This window comes from Sapajus apella, unplaced genomic scaffold (genome assembly GCF_009761245.1).
Source record: "Sapajus apella isolate SASKATOON/1434 unplaced genomic scaffold, GSC_monkey_1.0 scaffold122, whole genome shotgun sequence".
Taxonomy (NCBI): domain Eukaryota; kingdom Metazoa; phylum Chordata; class Mammalia; order Primates; family Cebidae; genus Sapajus; species Sapajus apella.
The window spans coordinates 6153241-6178701 of NW_022437062.1; the positions used below are offsets into that span (position 1 = coordinate 6153241).

Here is a 25461-nt window from a genome sequence, read left to right on the forward strand (position 1 = left end):
GGGGAGGGAACTAAAACATATTGCAAACCTATTATGTGCTGGGTGCTGTAAATGTAATCATCTCTCTTCCTCGGGGCAATCCTGTAGCTAAATATTTAATTATTTGCATCTCACAAATACATACATGAACTTGGAGAGATCAAGTTAACTTTCCAAAGGAATTAAACCTATCTATATCTTAGGAGCTGGGATTTGATCCTTGAGCTCTGCTCTTATCTGACCCCAAAGCTTAAGCCATTATCACAGTAAAACACAACATCAACTACTGTGTGGAGATTGATGTTGTTGTGTAATGTACTTTCTCCAAGAAGCCATTAGAAGTATGTTACTTATGGAAACACTTGCTGTTGTAACAGATTAAAAAAATTTTATGGCTCAGCGCAATAGAAGTTTATTTTTCACCCATGAGAAGTCCTGCCAGAGGTGGGTGAGGCTGTGTTGGGTGGATGGTTCAGCACCGCAGACTGCCGTCTTTACACCTGACACCCACAGTTGTCCTGGCGGCATGTAACAAGCTGACCAGCAGATGGGGATAAGGAATGAGGAGAAGTAGAACATGGTATGAGAGGTTTTTATGCTTTTAAATGATGTATTTCACTTCCAGGCCTGGGAATGGAATACATCCCTTGTGCTTACATTCTATTGGCCTCAACTGAGGCAAATGACTCCATGTGATTGCAAAGCAAGGCTGGGAAACTACTCTAGCTGTGTGCTAAGGAGGAAAGGGAAGTGGGTTTGGTGAACAGCCAGTGAGCCTCTGCACAGGAGTGGGGTTTGAGATGAGCAGTCCTATCTAACTGGATCCTAGAGGGAAGGTGGCTTGTAGTGTTCCAAGTTACTACTGATGTGAACAGATTCTGACCTTTGGATGTCTAGTTGTTTTTGATAAATTAACTCTTAGAATAATAATAAATGTATTGGCTGTTCCTCAAAAAATCTTTGGCTGTTTGCAGTAGATGATGGATGTCTAGAAAACACCCCCGACACCGCCGAGTTCAGTCGAGAGTTCCAGTTGCACCAGCATCTGTTTGATCCGGAACATGACTATCCAGGCTTGGGCAAGTGGGTAAGCCCTATCTCAATTGTCAGTAGATTTTGCACTTTGGTACTCTGAAGGTGCTGATGGCAGGGATGAGCAATATGGGCAGAAGAAGAGAAGACAAATTATTTAGAAGCTCATTTTTCAGAAATCTCTGGTTGTGAAAGCTTCAAGTCATTACTATTCAAGACCACACTCATGTGTCAGTATACCAATACACTCAGGCAGCAGTATACCAAATCCATCCAAACAGACTGCAACCTAACACTGGCCGTAGTCTCCAGAGGCTTCTACTCTGGTGTACTTCACAGCCTGTGTCATACACATCCTAAATTTCCCAGTGTTTCCTGCACCTCTTATAGGGTTTTATCAAAGGATATGATTTTTTTTTAAGTGATCAGAAACCTTGCAAACTTGATCTCTAAACTAAGGGAGGTAATCTCTGCAGAATCAAGGGGAAAAGGAGGCCAGAGCTTAGAAACAGACATATGTAATTCTGCTTCATGGAAAGAGAAAAAAAATCCAAGATGTTTAGCAGTGAGATTGCTGTCAGTCCCAGGTAAGTGCGTATAGCTGTCAGTTTAAGGGAGCTGTTTATAAGCACTTGGAAAGAGAAATCATGACCATTTGGCATCAATGTGCTAAAAGCAAGTCTTGCCAATCTAATTATTTTCTTCCGTTTGCCAGCATTATTCATTTATTTGCCAGCTTGATGAGGGAAATGAAGTGGGCATGGTGCATTTGGACTGTTGCAAAGTATTTGACAAGATCGTTTTATGTTCCCCTATTGAAAGAAGTGGCGAGATACAGCCTAGGCAATAGAATATCACCAAAGAGGACTTGTTAAAGAGTCCATGTAGATAGGGAGGGAAATTTCTCAGGGTATTCTGTGTGTCTGAGCACTACCCCACTCCACATTTTTATCAATGTTTGTAATAAAAATATAGAACATGTACTTATCAGATTCCCAGAGGATGACATGAAGTTGGAAGGGATACCATCAGATGACAGAGTTGGGATTCAACAAGATCCCAGCAGACTAGAACAATGAGCCACACAAGATCAGAACTGAAGGGGGATATGTCTGTGTTCTGTGGTTGGGCTTATATAAGCAGATGCTTATATAAGAAGCCATGTGAGAAAAGTGGGAAATACCTAGGAGTGTTCATTCACATGAAACAGTAGGTGGCCAATATGTCTGTGGAATGAATGAAAGAGTGAATGAGCAAATATTCCAACTCCCTCAGCCCTCATCTCTTCTCAGCTCATTATTGACAGATGGCCTTGTGTCCTACTTCACTGGGAATACAGAAATTTCAAAACTAAACTCCCTCCCTTTCTTCTACATTGTTTTAGACAAAGATGTATCTCTTCATTAATGACCACTTTTATTTTTTTCAGCATCTTGCTTTAACATTGCATTGGCAGTTCCCTCTGCCTTCAACATATACACATTTCCTGTCTTGAAACAACAAAGCAACAATAGTTCTAGGTTAATTTTGCTTCTTCCAGTTTGCATTATTCCATTTTCCTTCTTTTTCATAAACAGTTCTGTTTGCAAGAATTGGTTTGTGGAGCCACTTGTAAGCCTATTAGTAGAGCTTAAACATGTTGAGTTAAATAGAAAATCATCTATAGGTTCTCGAATAAGAGACTGAAATAATAAAAGCCTTCTATAAAAGAAGTTATTTTGGTGGCACATTAAAGGATGAAGTAGAAGGAGAGGAGACTAATCTGAGCCAGGAAGACAGTATGGGGAGTAATTTCAGTTATGATGACTGTGAACACAGTGAAGAAAGGTGAGAATCCAAGACATTTTAAAGGGGGAAAAACTAACAAGAATTAGTATATGGAATAAATGTAGCACGAAGAGGAAAGGAGATACATCAGGTTTCGTCTCCATATGAAATGGAGAGCATGAGCTTTTTCTATGAGTGCACTTTACATAGAAAGAAGAGAGGAATAGAGGGAGGAAGGAGGTAAAAAAGAGAAGAGAGAGTGAGAGAAAGAGATTACTGAGGAGTACTGGGAAGGGATCCATAACAGGTGAGCAAAGCATTCCCAAACAGAAGTAAAAGGCAGGTCCAAAAAGACACAAAAAGAACAGATTGAGCCCGCTGTGTTCTAGGCACTATGCTAGATGCTCAGTATACAGGACTCAGGATATGATACGGTTCAGAGAGTTTACAGTCCCATGGTTGAGATGAATTGCATGAAAGTGAAATGAACCCAACTTAGCACCATTCCGCTTCATGTTTTGGCTGTATTCTGAGGGCCAGGGGCCATTATTAGGGAAGATGGAAGACAAGGGTAGCGTATGATCCAGGACTGAGGACTGGTGTGGCTGATTGGGATAGTAGCCATTGAGGAAGTCAAAGGCACTAAGGAGAGCAGCGCTGAAGTCTCAGGTGGGACGGTCTTCAGCCTAACTGGTAGGCTAGAAATGAGAGAAAGAAAGGAGGGAGACTGAGTAAAGGTGTGAGTGAAGGCAAGAAGCCCAGCTGGTGGTGTGACAAGGTAGGAGGGATGAAAACTTCTCTTTTCCGCTTTCTTCATCTCTTTTTGAAAACCTTCACAGATTTCTCTCACCAAATTCCACTCACTTCCAGTGCTCCAGTATGAGGCCAACCACTGTCCTTCATTCTCTGCGCTTCCTTCTCGAAACACTGACTTGAGTTTCTCTCAGTCTTTCCTACTCTTTGTCTATATTAGAACTAAGACTAGAATCTAGGACCAAATGTAAAAGGAAAATATTAGAGATCAATGACCACGAACCATGTTTAGACACCTTTTGTCATCTGCATTTATGTGTTTGCTTAAACTTGGGTTTCCTTATTTATTTTCTCATTACCACCTACCAGTAAAACATGATTTCCTTGGTTTTCACATGGAAGTGTGAATTGAGTATGTCTTGCTTTTCTAAACTGGTGACCCTCGGACCTTCCTCAGTGCTTATATGGAATAACAATCTCAAGCTGTTCTTCAGCCCAACCATCCTTCAAGTTAACAGAGACATCATCTTTCACGACAGAACAGCATTAAGACCCTGCTTCCTTATCTGCTGATAACGCCTCCTTGTTTTTTGACAATAGCTGGACCTGAGCTGCATCTTTAACAATGATTCACATATTACACATTTCAGTGTCTGTCTTGTTTCCTGCATTTCTCTCTCTTTGTTAATGCACCAAGACACATTTATTGAGGGCACATCATATGCCTTCCAGGCATGGGAATGAGAATGCAAAGTTGAATAATAGTAGTAATTGTATTACATAGTACACAATACTATAATACAGTAGTAAAGAGTAATATTTATTGAGCACATACTAGATGCCAGACACCTTTCTAAATAGTAATCTCATTCAGTCTGCACTTCCTTGTCATTCTTACTTTCCAGATGAGAAAATTCAGGCTTGGGGAGCTGAGGAGCCTGCTCAGCACACACAGCTGGAATTTGAACCCATCGTCTGACTCAAGAGTACTTTACAGGCTGAATCCGTTCCCCATCTTTTCATGGCTCATTGCTCCTAACGTGTCCTGTGTGGTAGTCCTATTGAGTCCTGTCGAGGGCTGGCTGCTTTCCAGACAATGTGTGTGACTACAGCAGTGGTGACCACACTGGCTGGCTACTGTACATGCCAGCAACCCACTCCTCCTTTACACATTAACTGCTGAGTGATATTCGCTTAAGAAAAAGTTGTCTCAAAAAGCAAATGTTTCTCCTTTCCAAATGCTTTCATACCTTTTCATGAGCAGCTGATCACAGCCAGAGCCTGAGCCACAGAGATATGAGGGCCTACAGGCCCCTTCCTGACTTTCTTCCTCTTTCCTGACCTTAACATGTTTATTGAGTCAAACGTTCTTCAGTGTGGATTTGACTCAGGTTTCCATGTGATTAGACCTGAGTTATGCCTTTTTCGATATGTCCTGCTTAGTATTTTACATCAAGAAGCACATGATGTCAGTTTGTCTCATGACTGGTTGTGTTAACTTTGTTCACTTAGTTAAAGTGGTGCCCTCTAGGTTTCTCTGGTATAAAATTCCCTTGGAAATTAATAATCTGAGAAGACACTTTGGGGCTGTGTAAATATTCTGCTCCCTGTTGAACTTTTAACCAACAAATACAGCATCCATTGATGATGCTTACCAGATTCAATGATAATGGTGATAGTTGCAAAATGATTATTTTCTTTCTCCACTGTTCTTTCTGCATTTAGTAGTTGACATTCTATTCTAAGCAAGAGTCTCCCCTGCTTCTCTGTTTATTTATTCATAAATCTGTTTATTTATAAACTATAAGTATGGATTCATGGATTCCATAATGGACATTATTATGTGTTTTGATGTTCAAACTGTCCTCAGTTTGGCCAGTGGGAATCTCCTCAAGCTGCCTTTTCTTTCCTTTTGACAAGTCCCCATCATTTTTTTTGAGTACTTCTTTACTTTCTGACCTAATTAGATATTCTATCTTCATCAATTCTTATCCTTACCTTCCTAGCACTAGAATCAGATATTTCTCCAGGAAGCCCCCTGGTTCCATTTAGGAGTGTAATTTGAAACCAAGATCTGGACAGTTGTCCAAAATCTTGATGGCACCATGGAAAGCCCTTTTAATGAACTTGAACCTGCTACTCACATGGGAAACAGGCTCACCACTCCCCAGAGAATCAACAAGGAATGGATGTGAGGAGAGATAACTGATTTCCTTTCTCTCAATTTGTATGCTTCTCTTACCCATGCCATACCAGCCAATCTCTGCCTTCAAGTCCATACAATAACAGGGCTAATTAGGAATGTCTCAGACACATTCATGCATGGATAGGGAATCACTATCCTGCTAATCCTAACCCTAGCTCTTAAGGAGATATGGGGACTGTCTTTGAAAGGAAGATTAGCCAGACCTTTTGCATTTCTTTTTGAATGAAGACTTTTATGGGTATGATCTGCCCCAAGATCTTCTAATGGAGAATTAACTGATGCTGCCTTTACCCAACTGATGGCACAGGGGACCTCTGCCAGGGCTGGTTGACAGTCTCACCCCGTGGTACTGGCTCTCAGCTTCTTCTGCACTCCGTTTGGCTCAGACAGCTGAAAACGATGGTGCACATGAAGAAGCCATTGTCCTCAACCCTTCCCTGCCTTCCCAGCTCTAACACCAGCTCTTCCGACATTCTTTGCCTCAGGAGTTTTTACAATCACAGAAAGGCAACCACAGACTGAAGAGAATGTGCCTCGCAGCAATATCCTCATTCCTCAAGGAAACGATCTGCAAGTCTGCCTTTTCTCCCTTCTGATATTAAATTGATTCATTCCCCGAAGTGAGCAGTAGATAGAGGTTGTAGCCAGTACTGGCGTTTTTGGCAGTAGAAGCTTCTTCACTCCTGGTACCGCCTCCCTGCATAGTTGAGGTTGGGCAAGAGATAAGCATTGTAAATTGCAGGTGGGGTGGATTTTAATGAACATGAAAAATGATGAAGCTCATTCTTGGCATTTGTCATTTTCAATTCCAAATCTACCACTGAAAATAAATCTGGATAAGTGGACAGCTCAGAGGATGCATGTTGTATAAACTTGTTCCTTATCAGAACTCTGTCATTGTCTTTTTTTATTTTTTTCTTAAATCAATGTCAGGATATTTTATTTAGAACAAAATGAATCACCTCTTTTATACATTATTTTCCTCCAGATAAAAAAATCAAATAAATAAAACAACACAAGTAAAGCTCCCCCAAATCCCCTTCTCCCTTTCTGCCTTCAGGTTAAGTGTTCTGTCTTTTATAATCTCAATAAAAGGGAAATCTGTTGAGCATGTGTCTGATATTCTAGAGCTCATTTAAGCCCACTATGTGTTTGAAATACAGCAATATGTGGAAACACTTATACAAACTGTGGTAACAGAGCCCTCCCCCCGACACAGCATAACTTTCCTTTCTGCCAAGAAGTTTTTTGGCAGTTTTTAAAAGGTTCACTCTATTAAAAATGTTATAGACCAAATGGTTTTCCAATTGTCTTGACTGGGGGCATTGACTTACACCACAGACGAAATGGTTGCAGAAGTCAGAATGTCTCGTTTATTTATACAGGGGATTGTTGTTAATAGTCAGACACTACTCTAGAGAGCAGTTTATGTGTACAGTTTATAAAAAGGGAGTTAGAGACAAAAATAAATGAGATAAAATTATTTGTTTTAAACAAAGGCTGTTCAAAGTGAGGAGATGGGTTTCCAGCACCCCTTGTGTTTTAAAATGCTGTATTTCCCTGTTTACGTGATTGTTGATGACATTGGTGTGCCTCAGGGCATTGCAGAGGACTTTATTAAAAGCTGAACCACTACCAGCTTTTCTCTTGTGGTCTATCTTTCTGACACGACATTCCTTTCATCTAGTTTTGTTTCCAAAATATGTGTATGCAAATATCCGGGGGACACACCAAGTATTGCTTTTAAAACAGACATTCACCAAATTTGATCCATACTTCTGCATTTGTTTTCTTTTCTCCCCATTCTAGAACAAGAAACTCCTTTACGAGAAGATGAAGGGAGGAGAGAGACGAAAGCGAAGGGTAACACGCGGCTGGCTGGGTTGTTGCTGGGATGCTTGGAGTTTTCTGAGTGGGGAAGCAAATAGGCTGGAACCCTCACTTGTTGGGGAGTCAGAATCCTCCCTTGTGCAGTCCTGAGAAACACTGGTCTCTGTGACGAGGGCCACGCCCAGAAAGTCTGCCCTTGGTTTCTGCAATGGCTCTCCCAAGCTTTAGCTGATGATTTTTAGTGGAACGCCCAGTGTGCGGTGATTCCATCACCTCCATTTCCTTCAGGAAAGGTGTATTGCTTCCCCCATCAGTGTGGTAGATATCTGGGGAGACATGAGGGTCTGTCTGCCCTCCCAGGGTCTGTAGGCCCTTGGGGAAAACTAATCACACATCTGTATCAGTTCTATAAAAACACAAGACAGAAACAGGGAAGTGCTGAGCTGCATGCTCCAGGAAATAGTTTTGAAGGAATTTGAGAGTAAAAGAAGAGATGAGCAAACCTTATTTCTCCTATATATCTTTTTTCTTGGGCTAGCCTGACTGATGTAAGATCTGCTATATCTATAATATGTGTTCGCTATCTGTTGAATTTACTACAGGCTTAGTTTTAAGCCATCCCAGGACTGCCCAAGGTAAGAACTTGGTCTAGGTGCTCCACATTTAGCTACTTCATAGACAATGTTGCCTCATGTAAAACCCAATATCACATTTGCTTTGGGTTTCCAGTGTATTTTATAACATCAAGATTTAATAAGTGATCAAAGTCCATTCTGCTAATCCACTGGTACCTTGCTAGGCAGAAGGGCCTGGCCACCTGCCTCTTTTTTCTGTTCAGGTGAAAGGGGGGGAAATCACCCTGCTATTACATGGTAAAGTGCTATGAGATAGTGACCATTTTAGTTAAAATGTACGAACCTAACCATGTACTCAAAGCCACTGACTATTTATTCAGAAGAGCAAGTGCCTGGAACCTCACAAAATGTGGGAATCTGGGAAGTGGTAATTGTGGCCATTCTGATGGGTTTTGCCAAATTCATTTAGAGATAGCTTCAAGAGGTGTGGATTTTCTGGCCTCAGCGTCAGTCCCCAGGCTCCCACAACAGAAGGTTCAAGCCACTGTGCTGCCTGACAAAACACCGAGGACCTACAGCAATTTTCTGTGCAAGAAGTACAACATTTTTACCTCTGGAAACAAATCTTTTTTGAGGAGAGTTAACGGAGTTATTAAGGGTTTTTTCTTGGTGATGACAGCCTCCAATAGCAGATGGTGACAGAAAGGGTCCAAAGGGGACAATGTGGTCTTGAGAGAACATCAAGAATTCTATTCTAGGAGCTCAAAATACACATAATTTACCAGTAACATGGCTTGAATATCTCCCTACAGTGCAACAAGAGCATTTCCAGATAAGATCAATGACTGACCCAGAATGAATAACTTAACCTGAAGCTTTAATTATCTCTACTTCCTGGCCCACCATTCCTTCTGCCCTAACTCAGTGAATGACCATGGGTCATGATTTAGGTCATTTTTCCATGAGACTAGTGATTACCAAAACTCAGAATGCTGGCTAAGGCACGTGTTATAAAGGATTTTAGTCACAATTTCCTCCACACAGGAAAGGCTTAGAATTTAGGAAAAGAAGGGTCACTTTGACCTAGAGATATCAAATTCTTCCTACTCTTAGGCATCTACAAAGACCCATTCTCATGCCATATACCATGGCCTGATAAACCATGGATTAATAAGGAAGCAACTTGGCCCCTGCCCAACATCGGTCTCAGATACTGTTCCATGTTGATTGAAGACCTTAACATGCCCCCCCAACCCCAAGTGCATGAATCAATATAAAGAAACTATAAGCTTTCTTTTTTGAACAGTGAACTCCTCCTCCAGTGAAGCTCAGCATCTGCTGTGAGTTTCCAGAGGGCATTGAAAGCAGAGATCCAATCCCAGTGGTTCTTCCAGTTGTGAAATGGGAATGATGTTCTCTGTGTACCCTACAAGTCTCTTGCCCAAGTGAGAGAAGATAAATATAGAAGTGCCTTGAGTTCTTCAGAGCACAATTATAACCAAGGCTCGGCTACACATGGTGGCTCATGCCTGTAATTCCAGCCCTTTGGGAAGCCAAGGTGGGTGAATCACCTGAGGTCAGGAAGTCTAGACTAGCCCAGCCAACATGATGAAATTCCATCTCTACTGAAAAAACAGAAATTAGCCAGGCATAGTAGTGTGCTCCTGAGAGAGGAGAATCGTTTGAACCCAGGAGGTGGAGGTCGTGGTGAGCTGAGTTTGCACCGCTGCACTCCAACTTGGGCAACGGAGTGAGACTCCGTCTCAAAAACCAAAAAACAAAAATCAAGGCTCATTATTATTCCTAAGTGCTGGATTTAATACTCAGTTAAATATTTATCAAAAAAGTTCACCTGATTCCTTTTTTTTCTCCCTCATTGATTTTTCCCCTCTCCTCCAACCTGTGCATGTTCTAGGTCTGGGCAGGGCTTTCTCCCATGAGAAATGTTTCTTCTCAGCGTTGCGACCAAACCCCATGTGGCTTTATTCAACTTTATGTACTTACCTAAATCCAGTTGAATTCCTAATTGCTTCACAAATAAAAGGTCAACCTACCTTTAGATAACTGTTAACTTTTAAACTTTTAAGCTGTATCTTGTTATATTTTAGATCTACTATTTATCTTATTTAAATAGCTTATGAACCTTTTAATCCCATATTTGATCAACTTGAACATCTCGTATCCTCCTTTAACATATTCGAATTTTTGGAATAAATATTACTAAACAAAATGTTTCTGATGCTGAATATACTTTTTCAGTACACACTTGCTCCACTTACCCAAAGATTCTGATATGATTCCCTAGGGTAGGCCAAACCACTGTCATTGATAAAAGGAACTTTTATCATTTTAAATATTTTTAAGATGAATTATCAGCAAGGTGTTGTCTTGTGACATGTCACTTTTCAGATGTCTGAAATTCTCATCTTCTTTGGATGCATCTTTGCAGAGTGAGTTGGACCTTTCATGATTCATGCGTTTACCAGTCAGAATGTGAAAGAACATTTGTAAATGCTAAACTCCAGTTTCATTCCTTCTCTTTTGGAGAATGTCTGCTCACCCTTCAAGAGTCATGGCAAGCCATGACATAGACAAGAGAAATCCACCTGTAAACAACCTCCATTCATACATGGGAATCTAGCATGCAACAGGGATTGCTGATCATTTGTAACTACAGCTTCTTTCTTATATTTTTGTTCCGTTATTGGAAGGCAATTTCAATATACAAACATCTTCCAAAACTTTTGAATTTTTTTCTGCTTGCTAAATACTATTTTGTAAAGTTTCAGTTACTAGTTCAAATCCAAACCTCAAAAAATAGATATGTATTAGAGAAGGAATGGAAAAATCTTTACTCATTAAGAATACCAACACATGAAAGTCATTTCAGAGTACAGAGTCTTGAGTCAAAAACAAAGGAGCCTTCCGGGAAGCTTCCTTTTTTTCTTTGGTTTTTTAATTTGACTGAAGGAAGGTAGAAATGATTGCTCGAGCCTCTAAGGAATTCTCTTTAGTAAAATATTGGCATGGAAGAATCAATCTCAGTAACAGGATGATCTGGGACCAATCTTCTGATGCTAATTCCCACTTGGCCCTACTCTTCTCCTTTAGAATATTCTTATTGCAAGATATAATTTAATGCATTTTAGATTCCCTCTCCTACCTAATTAGGGCCATTGAATAGTACTTATCTTTCTGATGGGTCTTGGTATCTATGTTACTGGCAAGGACTACTAACAAAGATTTGGCTTACCCCAAGAATAATTTTTTAAGAGACCACATTGCATCTGATAAAGAGCTCTATAGTTGTGTGAAAAACACAATTAGAGACATCTATCAGTCAGAAAATGTTTCATAGGCCACTGAAATATTAATTAGTACACTGGAATAATTGATAGTTGGTAGGTACCACTGGTGTATTGTTGTTAACCCGATGGGCCAGAAACAATTCTTGTTCATTTCTTTTCTGAGATGTCTATATCTGGTGTTCACATATGACACCAAATCACATGTTTTTTGTTTTTTTCAGAGTATCAATCCATATCTACAAGGACAGAGACTGGATAATGTTGTTGCAAAGAAGTCTGTCCCCCATTTTTCAGATGAGGATAAGGACCCAGAATAAAGAGAAGATGCTGGATGGATGAAAACCCACATTACCTGTTAGGCCTCAGCATGATTTATGTGCACGTGTTAATAGAGCCCCTGTAAATGGCAGCATGTTTCTTACATAGATAATTATGGATAAAAAGCAGCTGTATGTTGATAGTGTATTGTCTTCACACTGATGGCCCTGCTTTCTGCTAAATTAGATAAGAGCTTTTCTGTTTTTTTGGGTTTTTAAAATGTGAATCTGAAATGATCATAAAAATTGAAATGTGAATGTCAACAATAAAAAGCAAGACTATGAACGGCTCAGATTTCTTGCAGTTTAAAATGGTGTTTGAGGTTGTACTATTTTGGCCAAGCCTGTAAAAAGCTGGCGTTTGATTTTGATTATGTAGTTCATCCAGCCCTTGGGCATTGTTATACACCAATAAAGAAGGCTGGACTCAAGGAGCTCACACATTTCACTTGGCTGCATCTTAACAAACATGTATGCAAGCATTGGCATATGAAGTTTTCTTTTTAAAGCACTATAAAGAACAATTTCTTTGTTTACTAGAACAACCTGATCTACATACATGTTAGTAGATGATCCTAACAATAATGCTGTGAACTTCATGGCTCTGGTATTATCCCCATTTTACAGGTGGTAGAACTGAGATACGTTCAACACGTCATTGGGAATAACCAGCAAAATCCAGCGTGAAGAGACTCTGCAGGATAAGTAGCCTAGCTCTTTTCAATAAATAAATGGTAGGAGGGAAAAATGGTGGGGTACTATCATAGATTTTAAAAGGCTTAAGAGACATATGAGCCAAATACAATGTATGTGGGTCTTATTTGCATCCTGACTCAAATCAAATTAAGAAAAACTTTGATCAGACAATCAGGGAAGTTTGAACAGTGACTGAATATTTTGGTATGGTTTAAGAGTTACATAGTATTATATAATGGCTATTTTTTAAAAAGTGCCCTTATCTCTCAGGGATAAATATTGAGTGATTTACAGATAAAATTATACAATGTTTTGGATTTGCTTTAAAATAATGCAGTGGTAGTGTTGAGGTGAAGGGGTGAGAGGGAACAGGGCTATAGATAATCAAGACTGGCATACACTGATAACTCCTGAAGCTAGGTCAAGGGTACCTGGGAATTAATTGCATATCTCTTTCCTTTCCTTCCTTCCTTCCTTCCTCCCTCCCTCCCTCCCTTTCCTTCCTTCCCTCCCTCCCTCCCCTTCCCTCCCTCCCTCCCCTTCCTTCCCTCCCTCTCTCCCCTTCCTTTCCTCCCTCCCTCCCTCCTTCCTTCCTTCCTTTCCTTCTTTCTTTTTCTTTTTTTTCTTTCTTTGTCTTTCTGTTTCTTTCTTTTTTCTTTCTTTCTTTTTCTTTCTTTCTTTTCTCTCTCTCTCTTTCTTTCTTTTTCTTTTCTTTCTTTCGTCTTACTCTGTCACCCAGACTGGAGTGCAGTGGCATCATCTCAGCTCACCACAACCTCTGCCTCCCATGTTCAAGCAATTCTTCTGCCTCAGGCTGCCGAGTAGCTGGGATTACAGGCGCCCGCCACCATGCCCAGCTAGTTTTCATATTTTTAGTAGAGACAGGCTGTCATCACGTTAGCCAGGTGGCTCTTGAACTCCTGACCTCAAGTGATCCGCCCGCCTTGGCCTCCCAAAGTGCTGGGATTACGGGTATGAGCCACCATGCCCAGCTTGCACTTATTTCTATGTTTGTATATATTTGAAAATTTCCACAATAGAACCACAGTTAAAGGTTAAAAAGTAAGAGTAGATCATGGTAAGAACTGGCCTGGAAATAGCAATGTTGGATGAGATAGAATAAGGCTAGATAAGCCTGTGAAAAATGTGAGGAAGCAAAAAAGGAAAATGAATGAAGAGTTGCCTCAGGGTGCTAGGGAAGTAGCAGACGGATCCACGGGAGAGAAAATCTGGCTAGGGTTCGTGGTGGTGAACTGGCTGGTGAAGTCAGAGTGGCTAGGAGGAGAAGGGATTTTCACCGAAAAAGTGGGAAACTTAAAGGCAGAAGACCGGGAGAACCTCCACTAGACAGACTCAGAAAGGCATTTCTTTCTGGATGGAGTCAGCTAGGCATCTGCAGCAGAGACAGAGGGATTTGCCTGGGGGCTGGAGAGGGTCATTACCTCCTGTCTCAGTCTTTCCACAGTGTTGCAGCTGAGGATGTTTGAAACCACAAAGGTGGTTGTAGTCACCCCAGGGACATGTGGAGAAAAGAAGAGGATGGAGGTAGCACCACAGTCGTTCATCCTGATTGAACTCCCACTGTGGGCACAGCCAGCTGGAGCCCCAGAGCAGCTACACAACATGAGGAGGGGTTTACAATGGGGTCATTCGAGAAAAGAATTTCCTCTGTTCTTGCTACAAAGAGAGAAAAAAAGATCATTGAGTGTTTCCTACAGCATTTATGCAAAGCCACCCTCCCTTTCCACCACCTTCAAAGTGAGTCACGTGCCAGGTTCACCGGGCTGAGTCTTCTAGGAATGGCTCTTCCAAATATATTTGCACCCAACCATGCAGTGTTCCAAAATACACCTGGAGATTCCTGGAGGGAGCAATTCAGAGTTGGAAGAGTTTCTGCCAGCAAGCTGGGGGTCTAAGTTGGGCAGCTACCTGCAGGTGATAGGACCTTGGAAAACTGGAGTTATCCACTTGATTTACAGTTCCACGGTTACTGCCACACAATGAGAAGCAGCAGGACCCCCACTCCACACTTCCCAAGACTCCTGGAACAGAATTCTATTTCTCTGGCAAGCCTTTGAGGAGGACCTTTCCTGTTTATTCAGTTAGGCACAAAAGAACAGCAGAAACATCTTTTCTCCTCCTCTTTGCTTTGAAACCTTTTAGAGATACCAAGCTTCATGGATACATCTCACAGATACCAGCCACAGGGTTAGGGCCTGGGGAACAGAACTCTCCAGGTCCTCCGTCTGCCGCAGGGTGATCACTAAGGTGCCACTGCCTTGGCCAGGGTGACAGGGGAGCCAGAAACATGGGAACATTTATTTAAAATAGATTGTTGGCCAGGTGCAGTGGCTCAATCCTGTAATCCCGGCACTTTTGTGATCCGCCCAAAGTGGGTGGATCACTTGAGGTCAGGCATTCAAGACCAGCCTGACCAACATGGTGAAACTCCATCTCTACTAAAAATACACACACATACACACACAAATTAGCCAGGCATGGTGGCGCATGCCAGTAATCCCAGCTACTTGGGAGGCTGAGTCAGGAGAATCACTTGAACCCGTGAGATGGAAGTTGCAGTGAGCCAAGGTCACGTCATTGTGCTCCAGCCTGGGCAACAAGAGTGAAACTCCATCTAATAAATAAATAAATGAATAGATGAGAGTGTCAGCTAGAGGAACTCATTCTTCTAGCTGAGAGTGGGCAGGGGAGGGCATGGTTAATGATTTCTCTCTTATAATCCCTTTTTGTGTTCCTGAGGGACCTCACACATACTTTCATACAGTCCCTGTAACAGGACATAATGATTAGAGTTCCTCTATATATAGTAGAGCAGGCTCTGTATACACTGTTCATGTAAATGTCCCTCCCTACATTTTACAGATGAAGTAATTGAGGCAGAAGGATTCCATGACTTAACCAAGACTCCTCAACTAGTTAAGTGGTAGAGCTGAAATTTGAATTTAGTCTCTTGGACTCCACAGTGGATACTCTCCCCTGTACACTATTACCTGTTAAAGGGAAACCTTAGACAAATTAAATTGAACAGACTTTAATTGAGCAAAGAACAATATGCAAAATAGGTTCAGGGAGACACTGCACTGCCATGTGGTTGAAGAAAGTTTATGAACAGAAAAAGGGAAGTGAGGTCCACAAAACAGACGTGAGGGACAGGAAGAGCCAGACTGGTTACATTTTGGTGTTTGCCTTATCTGAACGTGGTTTCAACAGTTGGCTGCCTTTGGCCGAATCTCAGTGATTGGCCCAAGAGTAGGTTACAGCCTGTGTACACATCCAGTCAGGCTATAGTTTGCTACGTACAGAGAAAATTTGAGGCCGAGCTTACACTATGTAAGAAGGTAGCTTTGGGTTAAACTTAATTTAGCACTCCTAATACTTGTTTACTTACTACGCGTGTGCCTCATTCAATTGGGTTAAAAGCTCCTTGAAGCCACAGGGTGTGTCTCATTTTCTTTTTATCTTGATATCTTGCACGCCGCATAACTGTTTGCCATTGAATGAATGAGCAAGACGGAATGTTTCTTTCTTTTATTTTTTTTTGAGACAGAGTCTCGCTCCGTCACCCAGGCTGGAGTGGAGTGCAGTGGTGCGCTCTTGGCTCACCGCAACCTCCGCCGCCCATGTTCAAGCGATTCTCCTGCCTCAGCTTCCTGAGTAGCTGGGATTAAAGGCACGTGGCACGACCCTGACTACTTTTTGTATTTTTAGTAGAGACAGGGTTTCACCATGTCAGTCAGGCTGGTCTCAAAATCCTGCCCCCATGATTCACCCACCTCGGCCTCCCAAAGTGCTGGGATTACAGTTGTGAGCCACCATGCCCGGCCAATGGATTGTTTTAAAGAAGTCATAAAAGGTAAATCATCTTAGACTATGTACAGAGGGAAGGGTGGTATCACCTCTCAATTTGGTGGGGTTTACAGATTGATTTAAAGTTGTGTACATAGTTCTCAAGTCTTACTTAGAATCAGCCAGTAGAACTACCCACTTCTTTTCTGAATCACTGCCCATATGTTGGTAGTTCAGAAAGTGTCAAGGCATAGAGTTCCTGCCAAATATGTCAATTTGCTGCACACCATGATGGTCATGCATGATTCATTTATTAGGTAGATAGACCAGACCCATGTGACAGCCCTGCTCACCATGAAGGCAGACCTGTGGGCAGACAGAGCATTGGGTTCTGCTGTGAGTTTTCATGGACCAGTGTTTCTCTGACCATGGGATAGCCACATGGGCAGTGCAGAAGGCATATGCCAGCCCTTCACTAGTATCACATGTTGTGGCACGTCTTGGGGATTAGAACAGAGAACCTTTGGGAAACATTGGCCATTCAGTGGGGAGCTAGCTTGGAGGATAGTCCTAAGGGAGGGGTCAGGGAAGTATTCAGGCCATCACCTTTCAAAGTGTTCCAGGACATTGTCTACAAAATCCATTGTCATATCTAGCCAGGAGTATGTCTTGAGAAAGTAATATTCCTTGAAGCTTCATGAGGTCTAGCTTTAGCAACAGCCTAGGCCTGGCAGGATTCGGGGAGCAGAGTAGTTAGGTACAAAAACTTTGCAATTAGATTTGTAATTAGTTTGACTCTGGGTTCTGTGACTTACAAGTTGTGTGGCCTTGAGCAGATACTTCCATCTCACTGAACCTGAGTGCTTTCATGTAACCAATGGGAAAGGTAATACTTACCTCATCAAATTGATGTGAAGATAAATTCTGTGCAATATAGCACCTGTGTCAAACCTCGATTTAGTGCCAAATTTAGGATTCATCAGATTTCAGTGCAAGAAATCAATTATTTACTCTGGATATTTCCAGATGAAAGGATTTAGTGCAAGAAATTATGTGCTTACAAAGTTATTTAAAGATGTGGAGGAGCATGAGGCAGGGATCCACAGCTGGGCTTAACCAATTCAAGGTCACCCACATAGCTGGAATGCAGAGGTCAGGAAGTGGTGGTGGTTGTCACTGGCACCACCACATCACTACCACTGATGTGTGACATTGTCTTGACACAAAAGTCATTGTCTTCACACAAGAATGGTGACTCTTCCTGCAGCTACCATCTCTCATAGCAGAAACAGCAGCAGAAAAATAGATGTTTTTCTTTCTCTTCCAACTTCAACATCTGTGGGAGTGCATCTACTTGGTGTTCCAGTTTGCTTCCAGAAGCCTGTCTCCTGAGGAGTCAGGTATCAGCTATATTTGGGATTCCCAACCCCCGGGCCACGGAGCAATACTGGTCTGTGATCTGTTAGAAACCTGGCTGCTCAGGAGGAAGTGAGCCGTGGGCGAGTGAGCATGACTGCCCCGGCCCTGGCTCCTGTCAGTTCAGTGGCAGCATTAGATTCTCATAGAAGCACAAACCCTATTGTGAACTGTCCACGTGAAGGATCTAGGTTGCATACTCCTTATGAGAATCTAATACCTGATCATCTGAGGTGAAACAGTTTCATCCCAAAACCATATGCCCCTTGCCCCTTGCCCCTTGTCATCCGTGGAAAAATTGTCTTCCACAAAAACAGTCCCTGGTGCCAAAAACGTTGAAGACCACTGATCTGTATTTTCCACATAGGGATAGCCAAAGCCCAGGTAAGCTGAAGCTCTATCAAAAGTCAAAGTAGAGCCCAGCTGTCCTGATCTCAGTTTTGCCATCAATTTACTATCTGATAATAGCTCCAAAGGAGAAGAGTGAAAATTGTGGAATGTGAGATTGTTTTTCCCACCTTCCTGGTTCGTAGAGTAAGAAATAGTGCTTTAAAGAAGATGAGTAATTACAGCACAGATATAAACCAAACTCAAGCTTTATCATTAGCGTTAACATAGGAACCACCCCCGTGACATAGATCCCAAACGTACAGCAGTATGAATGAAAAAGGTAACACTGGAGGCTGACCTTTATCGTTTTTCACTATGCTTGCCTTTTTTGTTGTTGTTGTTTTTGAGTTGGGTTGTTAGCTTATTTATCCTCCACAGCTTTTAGAAGATTTCACTTTGGCTCATCTTATTTTAAAGTGTCCGACAGGGGAATAATGCATGGTATTTAGATGGCACCAGTAATCCAAGAAGGTCAAATTTCTTTGCAATTAGTCAATCATACTCCAGAATATTCTGAGAGGTTGGGATAGGAGAGAGGGAGTTATTTTCATTTAACAGAAGATGGACTTAGGGAGTGGCAGGGGCCAATGAAAAAGCCAGAATGAGAATGGCGAGATGTCCCAACACTATCTCCCTTCCCCACCAACAACCCAGGAAAAATTTTCCAAATCACTTTCTACATATGCCTTGACTGTTGATGCATCAAAGATGTCTTCAATAGATTCACAACTCAAACCACATTGCAGTGTTTAAGGGGAGCACTGAAAATATGAATATAGTATTTCTTCTATTTTTGCAAATGGATGTGTTTGATACCAAACACTGTCAGCAGCTAATGTTATTACTATGTTTGCTAATAAGCTCAGATCAACTGGGCACACAACCAAAACCCATAACATTCCTGAGTGAAGTATGATCAGATGCTCTCAAATGCAATTTGCCTTCTTCCCTCGCATCATAAGAGAAAAGGCTTTTGTTGGATATGTTTTATGAACACCAAAGGGAGTAAACAGCTTTTGGAAGAAGCCAGAGTATTTCCCTCCTGATTCATTGTGGATGCCTGCAAGTGTTTCCTTTTAAGTTAAAACAATTTACAAATTCTTCCCACTAAATCAATCTACATATTTTTATCACTGCTATTTTTAATAAGTAACTTTTCTTTCTGAAAATGTATTTCACTTTGCCTTAGCCTTTCTGTGATTCTTGGGAGACAAGAAACAGAGTTCATTTAAAACACTCTTGTTTATGATGGATGAAACCACAAACTTTGTGTGATGTTAACCCACTCATAGAAGGCGAATGTGAACTTGAGTATTTTGTGTTTGGAGAGAAGGCTCACCAAAGAAAATGGACTCATTTCAATTCAATATATTATAGGAAGGAAAAGATCAAGGAAGAGCTGGTCATAAAACTGTCAAAATATAAGAATTTGATGGGAAGAAAGAAGGAAAACAGAGCAGTTGGAAATGCAAAAATAAAAGAACTGGATCCAGACATGTCTATATAATTTCCCAGAAATGGAAATTGTACTGGCAATTTGGAAAGATGTATCGGAAAACAACATACATTAAATGTTGTTTCTTGCAGCAATGAACTCGGAAGGCGCTTAGAACATATGGCATAATGGTCTTATAATTCATCTACATATGGCCTTATCCTTGGTGACTGACAAAAGGGGAAACCAAGTTTCATAAGGAATCAAACACAGAAGAGGAAGCTAAACACTTTTTTAGAAAAAAAAATTCTTTTAAGCTTCTAGGTTATCAGCTAAGTATTAACTAATGGAACCTACTAAATTTGCATTGGGATAGATCACATATGTGCCTTCCTTTAATTCTTCAATAGCTCTGTGATGTAGGCATCATTTTCTCTGTTTCCTGATAGACCAAGAGTTGGCTTCTCTAAAGTTGCTTAGGTAACTGGTGGTGGAGCTTAGATGCAAATAGAATTCTTTCCACCACACCAGTGATTCTCAAACCTGGCTGCTTATCAGAATCATGTGGAGAGCTTTGTAAAAATACAGATTCTTGGGCCTCAGCCCAGGAAATTCTGATTCAGTAGTCTAGAGAAAGCTCTGAGGATCAATTTTTTTTTTTTAATTTTTTAGTTTCTCCAGTGACTCTGATACACAGTGAATCTGGAGAAACCTTGCACACAATTGCCACCAGAAATGGTGTGAGGATGGGTGAAGACAAGAGCCCAGGAAGGAAGGCTGGAGAACGCAGAACTCCCCTGCCCTATGAGAAGCCCGCGAAACTATACCCAGCCATAAGTAGTCTCACAAAAATCTACCAGATCTGAAAAACATGCTTTGACTTCACCTGAATGTATTTCTAAGACCCCACACATTTCTAATCAGCCCATCTCCACCCAGATGGCTCTGTAAACCACTCCTATAGTTTGGAATTATGTTTCAGAAGCCTTACAACCATGATAAAATGCTGTTGCCACAAGTATTTTCCTGTCTCCTCAAGGTGAATTAGGTGAGCTACTTAGTCCCTCATCAATAAATTGTAAAGGAAGAGGCATCTGGAATTATGGATGCCCTTCAAATGTACTTGGCTAGTTACTTGCCTGTTTCCAAAAAGATTAAAACATAAAATGAAATAAGTGGCAAAATGTGCATGATTCCTGGCCACATACCCAAATATTATTTCTCTTATCCAATATGGTTTTTCCTATGCGTGCTTTTTCACCAGGCTAAGAAAACTAAAATATCTTTCTACAACAAATCTTTAAGGTTTCCCAGAAATACAAGGCAATAGCGCATTATTTATTTCTCATGAAATTTTACTATGATATTTTTAGCAGAGTGGGTGTTACCCTGACACTGGCCGTAAGGCTTACTCACTTCTTTGGGGTCTGAGGAATGTTGTCTTGTGATTGGTTTTACAAGGAGAACTTATTGGGGGGCAGTTGGGGTTCCCAGAGTAAGTCTGTGCCATCGTTGCCTGGGCTGTTATTCAGTGGGTGGGGCACGCACAGCACAGGAATGTGCTCTCTGATTCTATAACAAAGCTAAGGACTGAGGCTCCCCTGGAGGGAATGGATTCAGAGGCTCTTGAGGCTTAGTTCTCCAATGAGTTCCAGGTAAAGTGCAGAAACCAGGCTAGGTGCAACGGCTCACGCCTGTAATACCAGCACTTTGGGAAGCCAAGGTGGGTGGATCGCTTGAGCCCAGGAATTTGAGACCAGCCTGGGCAACATGGTGAGACCCCCATCTCTACAAAAAACACAAAAATTAGTGTGTGCCTGTAGTCCCAGCTACTTGGGAGGCCAATGTGGGAGGATCACTTGAGCCTGGGAGGTCAAGGGTGCAGTGAGCTGTGATCACACCACTGCACTCCAGCCTGCTAGGTGACAGAGTAACAGCCTGTCTCTTAAAAAAAACCAAACAGAAAAAAAAAAAAAAGAAGGAGAAATCTGGAAAAGGGAGCTACAGCAAGGGTTATAACATGAAGGAAAATGAGAACACCTGCACTTTTAGTCTATTCATTCAACACAGGTCTGGGAGCATCCATTGTACTCCAAGTGCCATGTAAGGGCCAGGGATTCAGTGATTCGCACAGAGATGGTTCTTTACCCCACAGAGTTTACAGGCATGGGGAAGGAACAGACAAAACCAAGCAAATCCACAAATTGCATAATTTAAAAATTTGGTAAGTGGCAGCAAGAAAGGGTGTTAGACAAAGGAATTAGGCAAAGGAAGGACATGGCCTAGTACATGAGTTAAGACATGTCCAGTGGCTGTGTGTCAGCATGGGTGAAAGTGGGGAGAGCGGAAAAGATGCAACGGTAACCTTCTAGGTGAGAAATGACCATGACCCGGACTCGGGGGTGGGCACTGAAGAGGCAGGATGGACTGGAGACAGCTACTGGACTCCCACTGGCAACCACATTATGGATAAAGTCTAGCAGTTAGTTCTTCCGACACAGTTCCTACAGGTGATGGGATAAAAATAGAAGATAGCAGTGGAAATGATGAGGAGACCGGGAGCAGTTTAGCTATGATTCAACTCAGCCTGTGCTAGGGCCACAGGGACTCAAAGAGGAGGAAGGAGACACTTCTTCCATGCAAGGAGTCTATGTTTCATGGAAGACGGTGCATGTAACTATAATAAAGGAAAAATATGACAAAAATAATAGAAAAGGCAGAAGACTCTGAGAAAGAGGCTTGAGGACAGAGGAGGAATTCAACCAGAAGAGATGAGAGTGGGGAATTCAGAGGGGAGGGAGGAGCAGGAGCAAAGGTGTGAATGTGGTGATCTGCCATATGTGCTCTGGGCTCAAGTGTTGGATATGCAGAGAGGACATTAGCTGGAGACCATCCGGCTGGCATTGAACACCAGGGGCAGGAGTGGATGCTTACTGCTCAGCCGTGCACTCCTTTCATGTTCTTTGCTATGTTTGTGCAATTGGATGTCTGTATCATATGTGTGTATCAAAAGCCAACTCTCACTTTGAAATTCTTCTTAGTGGCAAGATTCTTTTCTCTAGATTGACAGTGCAGAGCTCACATAGTAATAACTGCTGTTAAAATAGATATTTCGGACTATACAGCTAAAGCTTAAATACCACTTAAGGGAAGCTGCTGCTATCTGAAATGATTTGTCTTTCTTATTTAAAAGAACCAATACCCTCTCTCCCTTCCCTCTCTTCTTCCCTCCCTTCCTTCTCTCTTTTCTTTCTTCCTTCCTTGGAAGAGTGGAAGCACAACAAGGGGTTCTGGCTAGAGTCTTGAGGTGTTGGCTAGGTAGACTTTTTGGAGTTGCTAGTGCCAAGAGACCAGTACATACATTTCTCTAGGGGAAGTACCCCCTAATGATTCCACGGACATCCATGGATTGCTCTGGCTAGCAGAGTAGCACTGCAAAAATCATTATGATTTATTTTCAGAAAGTTTTTCTTCTTTGGCTTAATGTCCCCATGGCCAAAAATCACACTTTATAGTCTTTAAGAGCCGATCCCACGCTCAGCAACTTTCCTACAAAATCGTGGAGACGTGGGCAGGCAGACACGTGCATCTGGGAGATTCTAAGATCCTGTCTGCTCAGGCTGATGCAGTGACCAGAGTCACCAGAAAACCTCTGCTCCATCTGGGAGAACCAAGGGAGATCATCTGGAAGCTGGTATCTGGGGACAGAGTCTGTCAGCTTTGTTTTCTTTCTCTGTCACACGAAAAAGTAAAACGGAGCGTAGAAACAAACACTGCAGGCAAGGTTACCTCGTCTCCGTGGAAATGTTTCCTTCCTACTGGCTATATTTCAACCTAAGGGAAAATGCAGCCTGATGCTCAGCTTGAAGATTTACTTTCACATTATATTACACATGGGAGTATAAAAGAATTTCCCTTACTATTGGTTTCTTCCATCTCTGATCCCCTCTCCAAAGGCACCACATTTCTCCAGAGAGTATGTCCCAAATGCCTTATGTCTACAGAGTTCTCTGCAAACATTAATAGACAAATGGTTAGTTTATATAAAGCACACATGTATTGCTCTGACGTAAGCAGTGATGAGCCCACAGTTTACATTTTTCATCTTTCTTTTAAAGGAATGAGAAATCATATGCCAGATGATCCAACCTTTTATGCTACGAAGGAAAGAGTGGAGAAGGAACCAAGATTGAAGAGATTTAAATTTGGACCCTTTGTGATCCAAATTGGTGTACAAATTCTCATTGATCTTTAGAAGGGAAAGCAGGTATTGAATTTGCTTTTCACCTTCAGCTCCATCCTTCTCTGCTTCAAGAAGGCTCCCAAAACATTGAACTTATTATAAGCTCCTAAAGATAGACTGATACATGTTAGGCATGGTGGCTTATGCCTGTAATCCCAGCACCTTGAATGGTCAAGGTAAGGAGATCACTTGAGGTCAGGAGAATGAGACCAGCCATGGCCAACATGGCAAACCCCTCCTCCACCCATCTCTACTAAAAATGAAAATGAAAAAAAAAAATAGCCAGGCATGGTGGTGAGTGCCTATAATCCCAGCTACCTAGGAGGCTGAGGCAGGAACTGCTTGAACCAGGGAGGCAGAGGCTGCAATGAGCTGAGATTGCACCATTGCACTCCAGCCTGGGTGACAGAGAGAGACTCCCTCAAAAAACAACAACAAAAATATATATAGAGAGAGATAGATAGATAGATATAGAGAGTGAGTGAGAGAGACTGATACAGTCACTAATAATGGTTATAATGGCAATAGGCAGACTTGAGTTTTTATAGGAAACCTCAAGACAGGGCATATCTGGGTTTTCAATGGCCATGTGTTCAGCATTCTTTATAAGTGAACTCATGTGATATCCAAACCCATATTCCTCATTTATGTGTTCATATTTTACACAACCAAATGTTTTGACAATACCAGTTATCGAATTATTTAAGTCATTTGGCACTTAGGAATTTTTTTTTCATGTAAAAATAGTGGTATTTCAATATCAGTTTTAACACAGTGTATGGTGTAGACTCTAGCTCACAGTATAGAGGGTAGAAGTTCAGTGTATGGGGCATAGGGGTCAGCGGCTGTGAATTCTTCCTCTCCTTCATAGAGCTGTGTGTCCTTGAGACAGTTATAACCTCTCTAGACATCAGCTTCTTCATCTTTTTTTTTCTTTTTTTTGAGACAGAATCTCACTGTCACTCAGGCTAGAGAGCAGTGGCGTGATCTCAGCTCACTGCAACCTCTCTGTCTCCTGGGTTCAAGCGATTCGCCTGCCTCAGCCTCTGAGTAGCTGGGACTACAGGCAGGTGCCACCACACCCAGATAATTTTTGTATTTTTAGTAGAGATGGGATTTTACCATGTCAATCAGGCTAGTCTCAAACTCCTGACCTCATGATCAACTTTAAGAAATGTATATATACACACACACACACAAACATTGTTACTACTACAAGAGAAAATAGTTAAAATGTTATGTTAGAGTACATTAAGCATACAAAAGAATATTATACTACTGTTAAAATGATATTTTTGAAGAATTTTAATGTCCTAAAAAAATCATTAAAATAAAAAGTTAAAGCATCCTATTACATACAGCATCTTCTCTCTCTCTCTCTCTCTCTCTCTCTCTCTCTCTCTCTATATATATATATATATATATATATAATTAGAAGAAAATCCATATATGTACATGTATAGTGTGTCGATGCAAACTGCTTATTTGGGGATTGTGGAATTATTGCATATTTTTATTTTCTTTATATTTTTCTCTATTTCCAAGTTTTCTACAATAAGTTTGTAATATTTTTACAATAACTTTACATTCATAGAATATTGTATAAGATGTAATGAACCAGTCCAAGTGACATATTCAGAGAGCTGCAGCAAGGGCACAATCATCACATGTACACTTCCATGCCTTTAACAAGGAACAAAAGAGTGA

General features: G+C 41.5%; 1 protein-coding gene across 3 annotated transcripts in view; it reads left to right on the top strand.

Annotated features, from left to right (window-relative positions):
• Positions 1–12063, top strand: part of LOC116538725 (neuroendocrine protein 7B2) — a 51681-nt gene extending 39618 nt beyond the window's left edge. For 2 of the 3 annotated variants that reach the window (XM_032261241.1, XM_032261242.1), the window contains exons 4-5: positions 954–1066; positions 7547–8140. In XM_032261241.1, the coding sequence (XP_032117132.1) occupies positions 954–1066; positions 7547–7717 (284 nt within the window). In that variant the 3' untranslated portion in view covers positions 7718–8140. Of the gene's footprint in view, positions 1–953; positions 1067–7546; positions 8141–11671 lie in introns of those variants that run through there. The other variant, XM_032261243.1, reaches the window with a different exon arrangement.
• Positions 12064–25461: the final 13398 nt, after the last annotated feature.